This window comes from Notolepis coatsorum (assembly GCF_963971535.1).
Source record: "Notolepis coatsorum genome assembly, chromosome: 2".
Lineage (NCBI taxonomy): Eukaryota > Metazoa > Chordata > Actinopteri > Aulopiformes > Paralepididae > Notolepis > Notolepis coatsorum.
The window spans coordinates 19,084,763-19,098,067 of record NC_140166.1 but is presented as its reverse complement, the minus strand read 5'-3'; the positions used below and the strand labels follow the sequence as shown (position 1 = coordinate 19,098,067).

General features: G+C 40.7%; 1 protein-coding gene across 1 annotated transcript in view; it reads left to right on the top strand.

Annotated features, from left to right (window-relative positions):
- The window catches only part of snapc4 (small nuclear RNA activating complex, polypeptide 4), a 157,494-nt gene that overhangs the window by 17,303 nt on the left and 126,886 nt on the right, over positions 1–13,305 (top strand). Inside the window, exon 3 of the mRNA XM_084307868.1 lies at positions 12,740–12,890. Within this exon, the coding sequence (XP_084163994.1) occupies positions 12,740–12,890 (151 nt within the window). The remainder of the gene's footprint in view (positions 1–12,739; positions 12,891–13,305) is intronic.

Here is a 13,305-nt window from a genome sequence, read left to right as displayed (position 1 = left end):
TATTATAGGTCGGAGTGGAGGGTCGTTTGGGCATTTGTGCACCTTGGCTAAACCATAGATGACAGGTGTGATAGGGAACTCGTCCACCAGGAATTTTGCTTCTTTTGCAGTGACCCATTTATTTTCTTCAGCTCTTTTGATGATCTGTTTCAATTCTAGGTTGTAGTTATTCCTGGGATTCAGTAAAATTCTCTTATAATATTTGGTGTCAGTTAACATCTCTTTGATGTCCTTTGAAAATAAAAAACAACGATATTCAGAGTGCGGTCCCTACCTCCCTTTTTTGCATAATTAATATTGGACTACGCACCTGTCTGAGCGCAGTGGTTACCCTTTTCTACCATATCATGAATTTAACCATGGCAATCAAAGTGTTAACACTTTAACTGCCGAAAACGCCGGAACTCGTCATTCCCCGCCATGCTCAAGTTGCCGAGGACGCCGTAACTCGTCTTTGATATCAATATTTCAAAAATCTGTGATCGAAATTATATTTCCGTTCCGGAGCCTTGACACACAGTGCTGATCTCCTCTCAACCCTATAGCGGTTCAAGAGCGCCATCTGGTGGCCGATCGGCAGATCGAAACCGGATATCAACCTTTGAACCGGCAGGACTCACTCCATATGGGGTCCGGGCACTCGCTAATGTTAGAGAGACTCTGTCTTCACACAGTGAACATCGATCGGTGGAAATAACTCGAAAAAACAACATGATTTGGACGTATATACTATTATACAACCTGGAAATAGATCGGGCATTTCAACATCCCATAATCGAAAACTGTCTACTCCACGCTGATCGCCCAACGGCCTGAGGAGACTGGGGTGAGTTTTAGCGTGTAGTATTACCGTGTTCGATATAAACTGCTATGATGAACATATGACCCACATTAGATGAATGGTATAACGTTGCCCACGGAATTATAAACGCCCCCTCGCCCATCCGGTCAACATCAGATGACGTGTAGTAAATTCTAGAAGTACGTCCAGTTGAAATTTTTGATCTCGCACAGATTCCTACCAAACTGTATTTGATCATCAATATAATGCATTTGGGGCTATAAATCACGTTCTGGAGAAAGCTGCAGAAAGAGATGAAAACATACTTATACTTTAGACCATATTTTAGTATGAATATGTGAATGAAAAAGTTTAACGTTGCTACACCATGAACAATACATATAGGACCTTGAATGGGCCCTAATAATGGCAATCTAGCAATAGAATTTAAAAAGTTATAGCCCTGCAAAGAAGGGGAACTTCTCCATGTTAAATAGAGCTGGCAAGGGATGGTATATCATGAATTTAACCTTGGGCAATCAAAGTGTTAAAAAAACATATCTATTTTTTTTTTTTTTTTTTTTGACAGTGAGGCATACAGTTTATTAATTGAATGAATGAAGTTTATTTTCGGTCTTTGTTTACAACAAATCAAAAACACACTTGTGATCCTTTACAATTCTTAAAAACAAAATATATTTTAATACATTTTTTTTTTTTAATTACTGGGTTTTGGATCGGTATCGGTATTGGCCGGTACCCAAACCCAGGTATCGGTATCGGGACTGAAAAAGTCGGATCGGTGCATCCCTAGTTAAGTGCCTTGCTTTTTTTTCTTTTTTTTTTTTTTTAATACACACAGTTTTTCTTTATTTTCCCTTTTCAACATGAAACAAGACAATACAATACAATAACAATACTAATAAACAAGACATCACAGGACAATAACAGTAATAATAATAATAATAACGACAATGACAAGACCATCAGTTAAATCAGAATAATGAAAAATTAAATAGTCATGTATAAATTAAATATATAAATTAATAAGAATATATATATATATATATATATATATATATATATATATATATATACATATACACACATACACATATATACATATATATATGCATATATGCATAATATACCCACATGTATGTACCATAAGGCGAGATTACTTGAGCACCCGTCATCTCCAGTATCGACAACCAAGGTCCCCACCCCGTGAGGATCCCAAATCCGGCGCCCCAGCGAGCCAGAGCATCATGCCTCTTTAACACTCCGACTCACCAGGACCTCGAATCAGGGGCCCCCACCAGTTCGAGACCGCGTCTTGTTTGCTTTTCTCATATTTTTATATTCAGAGTTAATGATATTGTTTACACTGTTCATTTTTTCTCATGCGTATTTTTAAATAAACAATAATAAATAATAACAACAATGACAACAACAACATCATTGTTATACAACAGACAGGCCTCTTACGCGTCTGTTGTACAACTTCTTCCACTAGGGAAACCCACCTCCAAAAAATACACAACCGGGGATAGACATCCCAAGACCCCCGGCCCCCACCCCTCCCCCAACCAAACAGCAAAACCACCAATCGACACGGCCAGCGACAGCATGCGGATATATTCACATACCGCCACTAGCCGTATCAATCAACAGCCCCTCTGCTCAATCGAGAAAACATCAAATAAATATAAAATAAATATATATAAAATATCTGATCTTGAAACATCTCAAAAGTGGGCGAAGAGTCATTTTTCCAAAACAGGAGAATACATTTCTTGGCAAAGTATGTTATAACAATCAGCAGTCTATATTTTTTTGGATCCATCTGGATCTCTGGTAATTCATTTAGTAAATAGGCACATGGAGACAAGTCAAATTCCGTTTCTAATACAGACTTTGTAAATGAATGAATACAATTCCAGAATCGTTTTAGTTTATCACAGTGCCAAAACATGTGTAGAAATGTTCCTTCGTTAGTTTTACATCTAGGACAGTTTATTGAATTATCTCTAGACATTTTATGCATTTTTATTGGAGTTAAATACAATTTATGGATAAATTTAAAATTTGCTTCTTTGATTTTGTTACTTGTAAATGGAAAGTGTATTCTATCACAAATATTTAGCCATGTATTTTCTTCAAATTTCATGGTTAGGTCTGTCTCCCAGATCCTCAACAAAGGCAAAAAAGATGAGTGACATTCTTTGGAGAAGATGTCATAAAATTCACTAATTTTACCTTTAATTGTGGTCGATGACATTAGTATTTCTTCTATTTCATGTAATTCTAGTCTTAGTTTATTTTCTCTTCTCAGTATGTGTATAATGTTTCTCATTTGTAAATATTTAAAAAAATCAGTATTTGGGATGGCATGTGGCTGATGGTTGTTAACACAGCAGGAGACGATATTTCCAATTTCAACAGGCAATTTGTTTAATGAAAGAAAGTTTTAACAGCAGAGCTATGGATCTAGCAGACGGTCACCACAGCTTGAACAAAAACACTCTAACTTCTCAACCCCTGTGCTTGTCAGATAATACCTTCCCAGCCCTGCCCCCACATGACAGATATGATGACGTGACATATTATATCAGATATGACATGACGTACATTAAGATGACACATAGATTTAACATCGAAGAGAGATAAAGACATTAAGAAGAACATAGATTTAACATCGAAGAGAGATAAAGACATTAAGATGACACATAGATTTAACATCGAAGAGAGATAAAAACATTAAGAACATCGAAGAGAGATAAAGACATTAAGAAGAACATAGATTTAACATCGAAGAGAGATGTGATTGAGTGAGATGTGTGTGTGTATATGTGTGTGTGTGAAAGAGAGAGTCAAGATTAAAATGAGTGTGTGTGTATGTGACTGAGTGAGATGTGTGTGTGTGAAAGAGAAATGAGTGTGTGTGTATGTGACTGAGTGAGATGTGTGTGTGTGAAAGAGAGAACAAGATGTTACAAGATTAAAAGGACAAGATGTGATGTACAAGATTAAAAGCACAAGATGTGATGTACTGAAATGTCTATCTGTCTATCTTAAAGCTGTTTTAAGAATATCAGCCGGACCGTCGCCCTAGTGTCTTTCAGTACTGTTAGTTGACCTATATTAAACTAGTTCACTCCATCTACACATTTTCCACAACAATATTCTGTTCTTAAATCCATAAATGATTTTAACTGCATATTTGTATGAAACAGGTCTTTGAATTGACTTATCCCCAACTGAGCCCATTTGAGTATATTAATTGATCTTAGATGTTTATCTAGATCAGGATTGTGATAGATAGGAGAGTATATGGAGGTACAATTGGTGATACCCAGTTTTTTTTAGCAGTCCTTCCAAGCACATAGTGTGTTAAAAACAGTGAAGCAATTACCTAAAAAACATATCTCTGTTGTGAATTATCTCTAAATTCATGAACTCAGTGTATTATCTCTGGTATGAATTCATTATCACAGTGAATTATGACTTATGAATTCATTAACACTTTGAGTGCCAGCGACGAGTATTCTCGTTAGTTCATGCCAACCGTTGAGTGCCAGCCGACTAGATATCTCTTTTTTTTTTTTTTTTTTTTTTCATTTCAAACCTTTTATTTCAACTTGTAAGACACTGAGGTTTACCCTCATTTACAGCACCGACAAGCTTACAAATCAAGACATAGTCTTTTCAGCAATTTCATACATATAGGCACAACTAATAAGATTAAACAATAATAAATAAAAAATATCAGCTAAGACAGTTACATGTCGACACACAGTGGTCAGAGATCATACTTTTAAATTCAATGCCAACCCTTTCTTTCATTGTAATTTTAGCTGTGATATCCTTTTTTTTTTTTGCACAAATCTCTCCAATATTCAACACATATCTTTCCACATCACAATATGCAACGTCCAAGATTTGCCTTTTTCTTTTTTTGTAAAAACATAAAAAACATGTAAAAGACTCATACAAATACATTAAAAACTGACATGGAAATTAAAAAAATACTTACGAAAAAAAATACTATACATTGTGCATATATATCCCTGATGCACATACTTTACATGTAGACCGATCTACCTGCGAGCAGGTATGTGCTGCATTTTCTATCGGGATGCCATCCTTCTCCATATTGCATGTGAGAGAATGCGTCTCAGATATATGTAGGTGTGCATGAGAGCATGCATGCATGTGTGTCTCAGATATATGTACGTGGGTACGTGTATCACGTAAGTATGTGTGCATGCCTCATACGTGTGTGTGTGTGCATCTTTCTGGTGTGTGACTGTACTCCTACCTCTTGTGTGTGTCTCGTATCCATGTGTGCCTCTGCCCCCTATGTGAGTGTGTATCTCAGGTATGTATATGTATGTGCGTCTCAGCTACGTATGTGTGTGTCCCCTATGTATGTGTATATCCCCCATATGTGTAAGTGAGAGCCTATGCTTCAACTATGTGTATATGTACGTGTGTGTATGCCTATTTCCTATAAATGAGTATGTGCATGTATGTGTGCCCCTGGCATGTGTATCTCAGCCTTGTGCATATGAGTGTGTGTAAATCTATTATGTACACATACGAATATGTGTATCCTAGATACGTGTATGCGGCTAAACATGCGCATATGAGAGTGTGATAGAGACGGTGGCCATTCCATAGATACACCATCCGGACATAAAATCTATGCATATACATACATAATACAATATAAAGTACAAGTACCATCAGATCAGATCCCCTTTTTCACATTCATCCTTGATACCATTGTAATCCCACCTTAATCATTTGTCCCCAGACCGTTCAGTCAGGTGTAGAAAACTGTCCCATACCTCAGCGAAGATATCCTCTCTCCCTGCGACTCTATATGTCACCCTTTCATATGATGCTGTCCGGAACATTAGTTCCATCCATTCTTTAAAAGTAATATCAACGGGTGATTTCCAATGTCGTAATAAGATAAGATAAGATAAGATATTCCTTTATTAATCCCCTTGGGGAAATTCGTGACACACACATACAGCTCAACGTCTCATTAATGATATTAACAACAACACAATCATTACATTTTTACAGTAACAATGGCACAGCATAAATTCAACAGACATGTACATTTGTTGACACATGTCATCATTACAGGAGGCCTGAGACACTGTATGCGATAGTCGGCTGCATTCCACCATGTAGAAACACAGTGGATCGCGCCTGGTGAACTGGAGGGGGGGCGGAGTGGAGGGGGGGGGGGGCATTGGAGATTCGGGTAAGGAATTTGGTTGTGGAGCAGTCAAGGGGGGCCCCCACCGTCGCGCATCAGAGGCAGCCTGCCAGTTGAGTTACAACAACAGGGGCGGATGGGGGGGGGGGGGGGTGGGGGTAGGGGGGGCCTCATCAATCTTATCGCTTCCAGACAGTACAGTTTGTCTCCTCTTTCCCAGAAATCACACATCGCCGGAGAGTCAACTCCTCCGCGTTGACCTTGGCCTCGGTTCGTTCCACAGCAGAAAGGATAAGGAGGGTGTGGGAAGGGGGAGGGGGGGGGGTGATAACATGACATGCAGCTCGAGGCAGAAATGCCGCATATAGTCAGAATCAGGTCAATTTTGTCTAATCATCGTCACCATCGTCGTATCCCCTATTACGGTACGGTGGCATCTTTATTTTCACGTCCCTAATTTCCGACGTGATATCCAGTATGGCCTGTGACCGCGAAAGTTCCTCTGCATGGTTAGAAGCAAGTCTCTCAAGAATTGTCTTCAAGCATGACTGTTCGTCTACGTGGTAGAGTTCAGTGGCAATTCTACATCCTGATATCATGGCCATTCTATACCACATTCCCCGGTATTTAGGCAGTTTAATCCCTTTCGGTACTATACCCAAAACACATGCCATTGGGGAGTTCTTTATCTTCACATTCAGAACCTTACTTAGGAATATCACAATTTGATCCCACATTTTCCGGACCTTCTCACATTCGTATAGCATATGTAGTAAAGTGCCTGTCTCCTTCTCACATCTCCAGCAGATGTCACTGTCCCTTTATTTTAGTCTGGCCAGTTTACTAGGCGTCCAATAGCTTCTGTTCAACACTTTGTAAAAGATAAGTTGTGATTGTGCCTCCCGAGAGAATTTACCCCATTTGGACACCAGCTTCTCCCACATTTCCTCAGTAATATCCTCACGTACATCGTTCTCCCAGCTCAGCCTCAGACCCGCCAACTTGGGTGCATTGTATTCTCTTATAACATCATAGAATCTTGACGCACCGCCTTTCCTACGCCATCCTCTATAAAATATTTCTTGAATTGCAGTAATCGGGCCACACTTTGGCCCTCCCATTGATGACGATATACAATGTCTAATCTGTAGGAATTTATAGAAGTTTTTATTATCTGGGCGGCTACGTGGCGTAGTGGGCAAGGCGCTCGCCATGCAATCTGGTGACGCTGGGCTCGCCTGTTCGAGCCCAGCGCTCCATATTTGCTTTCAGTTTAGCTGGTCGTCCACAGTAATACACATTGGCCGTATTACGGGGAGGGAAACTGAAGGGTGGGGATCGGGCGTTGTGGACAGCGACTCCTACAGGTCGGTTGGTGCGCCTGCGCAGTAGAATCAGGAAGTGTCGGGGGCAGCGTGAGCCTCCCACGCGTTACTCCTCGCCACTGAGATCGAGCTGCGCAGGTGAAAAGATGCGACTGCTGTTACCTCAAGTACCGGAGGGGACTTGTGCTATGTATGACTTAGTCCACATTGCAGCCGGCTTGTGGGAGGCAAGAAACAGCGTTCGTGACAGGGGAGGGTTGAATTGGATGATACGAAATTGGGATGGGAGAAAATATAGAAAAGTGGGAGAAAAAGTGGATAAAAAAAAAAAAAATTATTATCTATACCAAAAGAGATATCTCGTTTTTAATCGTTCTTTTTTTTTATTAGCGATTTCCATTCATATTTCATCAATCTAGCCTCATGTTACCAGTGGGGATCTGTCTGAACTCGAATAGGGAAAATACCGCCCCCTATCGTCTCCCGAATGGTAATGCACGCATTGGAATGGACTCAATGAAAATGGATGAGAAAAGAAAAATCCAGAATCCACATTTTACACCTCCAATGTACAGTCCCCCGTCCCCCCCCCCCTACCAACCCACCCAACCCCACCCCCCCCCCCCACCCCACCTACCCAACCTCCTCCAATGTACAGTTTCTACGTCAAATGTATATACTCTCTTTTCTAGACTCTTTTTGTATCACAAACGGTACTGTATTTGCAAATCTGGTATGTCATAAATGTATAGTTGTAGCAGTGTTGTGAAGGGCCAGATTAAACCGAATATATATATTTATTATATATATATATTTAATTGTATTTGTATATTCTCTAATATTCCTTGATATCCCTTGTATATTCCTTGTACAATATGCATTGAATATCCATTCTAGCCTACTGAACATCCCATAATAGTCTCCATTCTACTATTGGTCGAGACCTTGGTGCCAGGCTGCCATACCCCCCAGACCCAGTTCAAACGTACCGCTCAACATGTACGAACAAGTCCTAGTTCCGCGTAGGAATCTGGCTACCGCACCACTAATGGGACTATTTGTTCATGGTGCGTATATATACTGCGCTACTAAAGTAGGACTTCCTTTTCAGTCCAGTTTCTTACCCTCCAATAGAGTGACAGACGTAAAGCCTCCCCGCGACGCCACGTGTGGGAGTAAGGCCAAGTTCGGCCTACCATCGGTATTGAGACATCGTGTATATTAATATTTGAATAGTCATATTTGGCACTATATCGTCGAGTTGGACGTAGTCTATTAAGCTAATAATAGTCTGTTAATATATAGTGCTTCGTGCGGTGAGAATACTACCGTAGTCAGCACCCCATCGTTTCGGGCAGAAAACTGGCTGCTTATCCAGGCTGATCGACCCCATGTGAGATTGCACCCGAGGAGCCCCAGAGCCGACGAGCGAGTGGACCTGTATACCGGATTATTCTACCGACGACAGCCCGCCTTCCCAGGCACGGATTATGCTTTGTATACGTTGATTATTCCATGGATAAAGACCCCCGACACTGCCGTGTGTTGGAACCCCCCCCCCCCTGGAGAGGACGCAAGGTGAGGAGACGCTCTGCAAGACGAGGTCGCTTCACGTCTCTCCTCCGTGGACCGGAGGACGCCGGCCCACAAAGAGTCCATCTGCTTTCATCTGTGGTCCAAGGATCGCCGGCGCATTGAACGGCACTACAGTGGGTTCACCTGGGATACCCTTGGCCGGATGAGGCAGCCGGACTCTACCCCCCCCCCCCCTTCCTACTCCTGTCGGCTTACAAGCGACCGGATTAACCCCCCCTAGTGTATCCAGTCTATAATCATTAAAGTATCATTGCTGTTATTCCTTAACTATTCCAGGTCGTATATGTACCACCTGCGCCTTCAGAGATTGGACATTCTCTATTGATATACCGACGAATACTCTTGCCATAAAAGTGCATACTAATTCCCATTCATAAATGTGATTGATTTGATTAAGTGCTTGCTCTACACACCATCGCTGTGTAGAAATAAAGACCTATTTCTAATTCGTACATTTGTGTTGGATCCGTTTCATCTACGTGACAGTGTTCATCATAATATATTTATGCCGAGTACTGGGTGGCCGAATATTAAGTACAAAGGTAGTGGTAGTAAGTATCATATCTAGTAATACAGTCAGGGAATTGTACCCCTCAGTTACAAGCAGTACTGTCTATCTGTAAGTCGTGTATGTCATATATGTTATGATGAATTGAAAATGGGGGACCCTGATGTAAACAAGACGAAAGTCTTTCTCTGGTCTGCATCCCCTTAACACATTGGGGACGAAGCACGGATATATCCGGCTTTCGAATCCATGCGTTGTGGACAGAATCACGGAGATATCCGTGGGAAGTTGTTATTGCTTTTATTCCATTTTAATAACCTGTTCAAGGTCGCCGAGCGGCACTGCAGATTTTCCCCTACTCTATGAATTCGACAATGTGCAATACCGGCCAGATCCTCTTAGGGGCGCTATCGCGCTACTGCAATGTGCCCTGTGGGCGAACGGATCAGTCTCTTTGTTTTCTTTCAACGGAGATTTGAGTAGCACGATTCTGGATCTGCAGCCTGTAGCTTGGATTACGTTCGAATCGCAGATTTCACCATGCAATAAGGGGATTTATCATCAGCCAATGGACATATCGATCTACCAGATGGCGATCGATAACGGGGAAATGCTCGGGGGGGATCCCACCGGCTCATGGTAAGATCTTTTTCACGTAAATTACAGCCCGATCAGAGCTTGCTATGATACTCAACCAGCCGACCAGCGTATGTGGCTACTTAGACGAACACGGTTATTGGTAATCAATAATAATAAACGACGTCCCCCGCCCCCCCCCCCCCCCCTTCATGCATACATGCTTTGGGATCGTCCGGATTTCTGTAGCATCTGTAAAACGGAAATGCCATTGGATATAACGTTAGCAGCTATTAGCTCTATAACTAGCCTTCCAGAAAATATACTACACCAATACTACACTATAAAGCTTATATTCACAGCGCTATAAAATGAGAACCTATTGATGCATTTTTTTTCTTTAAGCCATTTTGAAGGGACGGTTTATGCACTCAATTGACAATGAGAATGGACAGATAGCAATACTATAAAGTATAGATTTAGCTGTACAAAAAGCCACACGTTTGTTTACAAAAGCTGGCCCTCAACCATTATATTAGACGGGCCCCAGTGGCCGCGAAAGTGTTAACAATTATATGTATTGAGCTGTACTGTACCCATTCTGCAATCTGTTAATAAAGTTTTCAATCAATCTATCAACGTGTTTTGTGTATTCCTGTGTATTCCACTAAAGGGCGATTATCACAGAATCTTCTGAAATCTTCTGGAAGTTTCAAGAAACGAGCGTTTTTCAAAATGGTATAAAACGGAAATGAACCGATTATTAAAAAAAAAAAAAAGAAAAAAAAAAAAACACGTTTCGACAATGTTGACTGCAAACAAGTCATTGATAAGCGACGGCCACATTAGACACATAATTTAAGATATAGTTTATGCATTCGCAAATATGAGAGCTCTATCATTGAAGCGGGTGGCGGCATTCAACAGGGTAAATAGGAAACGGAGGCTGGCACTGAAAGTGTTAAGTCAGGATATTATGACTGATATTAACTCATTCGGCGCCAGCAATCGGGGCCCGCTGTAGCTAGGCCGCGCTTTAAAACGATAGGACTGCGTCACCTTGTTTGTAGAGCTATAACTATATTCTATATTATAGCTATGGATACAATACTATGGCCCATTTGACATCACCTATCTATCGTTCAATATGTGAAAAAGAATACATTTTTCCATCCATACGTTCCCGTGTTATACCGTGGTGAATATAAGTATGGTTTTAGAGTGGTCTAGGGTAATTCATGAAATGCTGAGTTATAGCCCTATACGTCAATTCCACTATAGATGTTGCCGTTTCTTGCCTGTACACGCTATTATTCCGAAATCAAATCAAATCTATAGCATAGGTATTATGTTCCATCATGAATGCATGAAAGGGGGGGGGGGGGGGGGGTCGTTTCTGATTATTTGATTTGTCAGTAACGGCATTTGTATTGAACTCTAAAAACGCTTATCAGCCCGATCGGTATAAAAGCATTGCAGGATCAAGCAAACATTTACGTTGGATCGTTCTTACCTGTGATCGGGAGTATTCCAAAAATAATATTCCAATTGTTTGATCGCCATCTGGTACATACAATGTCCATTTGGTCCACGGCATAATCCACCACAACATATGGATCGGGGATATTTGACTTGACCGCGCTTCAATGGAACCGGGAGAACGGCTGCCCTCGCCCGACAAGGAGACATGAAACCTGAGACGTTTGGCCATTACACAGGCCAAGATACAAGGTTACAAAGGGTGCTCGATACTACCGTCTAGCGGGATGTGGCCGGTATTGCACTTTGGCGACCTCAGACTCATTCCCTATGGTAACACAGAGGTCCGTGGATGAATAATGAATACAAATATCGAATAAAAGAATAAACGACCAAAACCAGAGAAATCTCGGGTCTGGCGCCCAACGCATGGCGAGTTAACCCGGGATATCTCTGGTCTGGCGCCGAATGTGTTCATTCATTATCTCTGGCATCTAGGGCTGCAACGTTTAGTCGACATAACCGACGATGACGATTATACAAAAATCGTCGACGAGGAATTGTTGCGTCGATTAGTCATTACATTTTTCATTTTTTTTTTTTGCACTACCTATCTTTGTGAGTGGCTTCTCAGCTCTGGTCCAGCCAGCTGAAGACTTCTTAGCTTAACATAACAGACCGAGAGTAAGTTTGGGGGAACTAATGGGATAACTGGGGATGTTGTTTGGTCCTGACAAGAGTCTCAAAGCAACTCTGAGGTCATGCTCAATGTCCAATCTGTTCCTCTGCTCTGTCTTCAGCTGGACCAGAGCTGAGAAGCCACTTTCACAAAGATAGGTAGTGCAAAAAAATTAAATAAAAAATTATATATTTTTAATTTTTTTTAATTTTTTAATTTTTTTTAATATAATTGTTTTTCGATTAGTCGACTAATCGAAAAAATAATCGACAGATTAGTCGACTACCAAAATAGTCATTAGTTGCAGCCCTACTGGCATCAATTCATTAAGTCAGGATATTATGACTATTAATTCATTATCTCAGTGAATTATCTCTGATATTAATTCATTAGCTCAGTGAATTATGACTATGGATTCATTAACTCAGTTATTTATCTATGACATGAATTCATTAGCTCAGTGAATTATGACTGATATGTGAGAACATTGCATCTCTAAGACTTAAATTAACGTGTGTGTGTGTGTGTGTGTGTGTGTGTGTGCGTGTGTGTTTCTCAGACCGGGAGAACCCCCTTCATGTGTTTGCAGACTTACCAGCGATACCTCTCCCAGACGTTCAAACGCGGCGCCTGGACACCAGAAGAAGACTCAGTCCTGAGAGACCTGATTGGCAAGATGAGAATAGGCAACTTTACACCTTATACATCCAGTAAGATATACTACTAGTATTAACTTTATTCCTTATACATCCAGTAAGATAATACTACTAGTATGAACGTTATACCTTATACATCCAGTAATTAGGGCTGACCCCTATTAATCGATTAGTCGACTAATCGGTCGAAAGGAGCCGTAGTCGACTGGCCAACCTCTTAGTCGAATATAAAAAAAATATATATATATTAATATATATATATATACCGTACTTTTCGCACTATAAGCCGCACCTGACTATAAGCCGCAGCAGCTAAATTGAATGATGTGTACATATATAAACCGCACTGGACTATAAGCCGCAGGTGTTTTAATGTTTAATTACCATATGTAATTAGCATTGGGACACAATACTGTAAGACAAATAACAAGAATTCTCATTTACAAGTTGTATTAAGTTTAGCAAATAA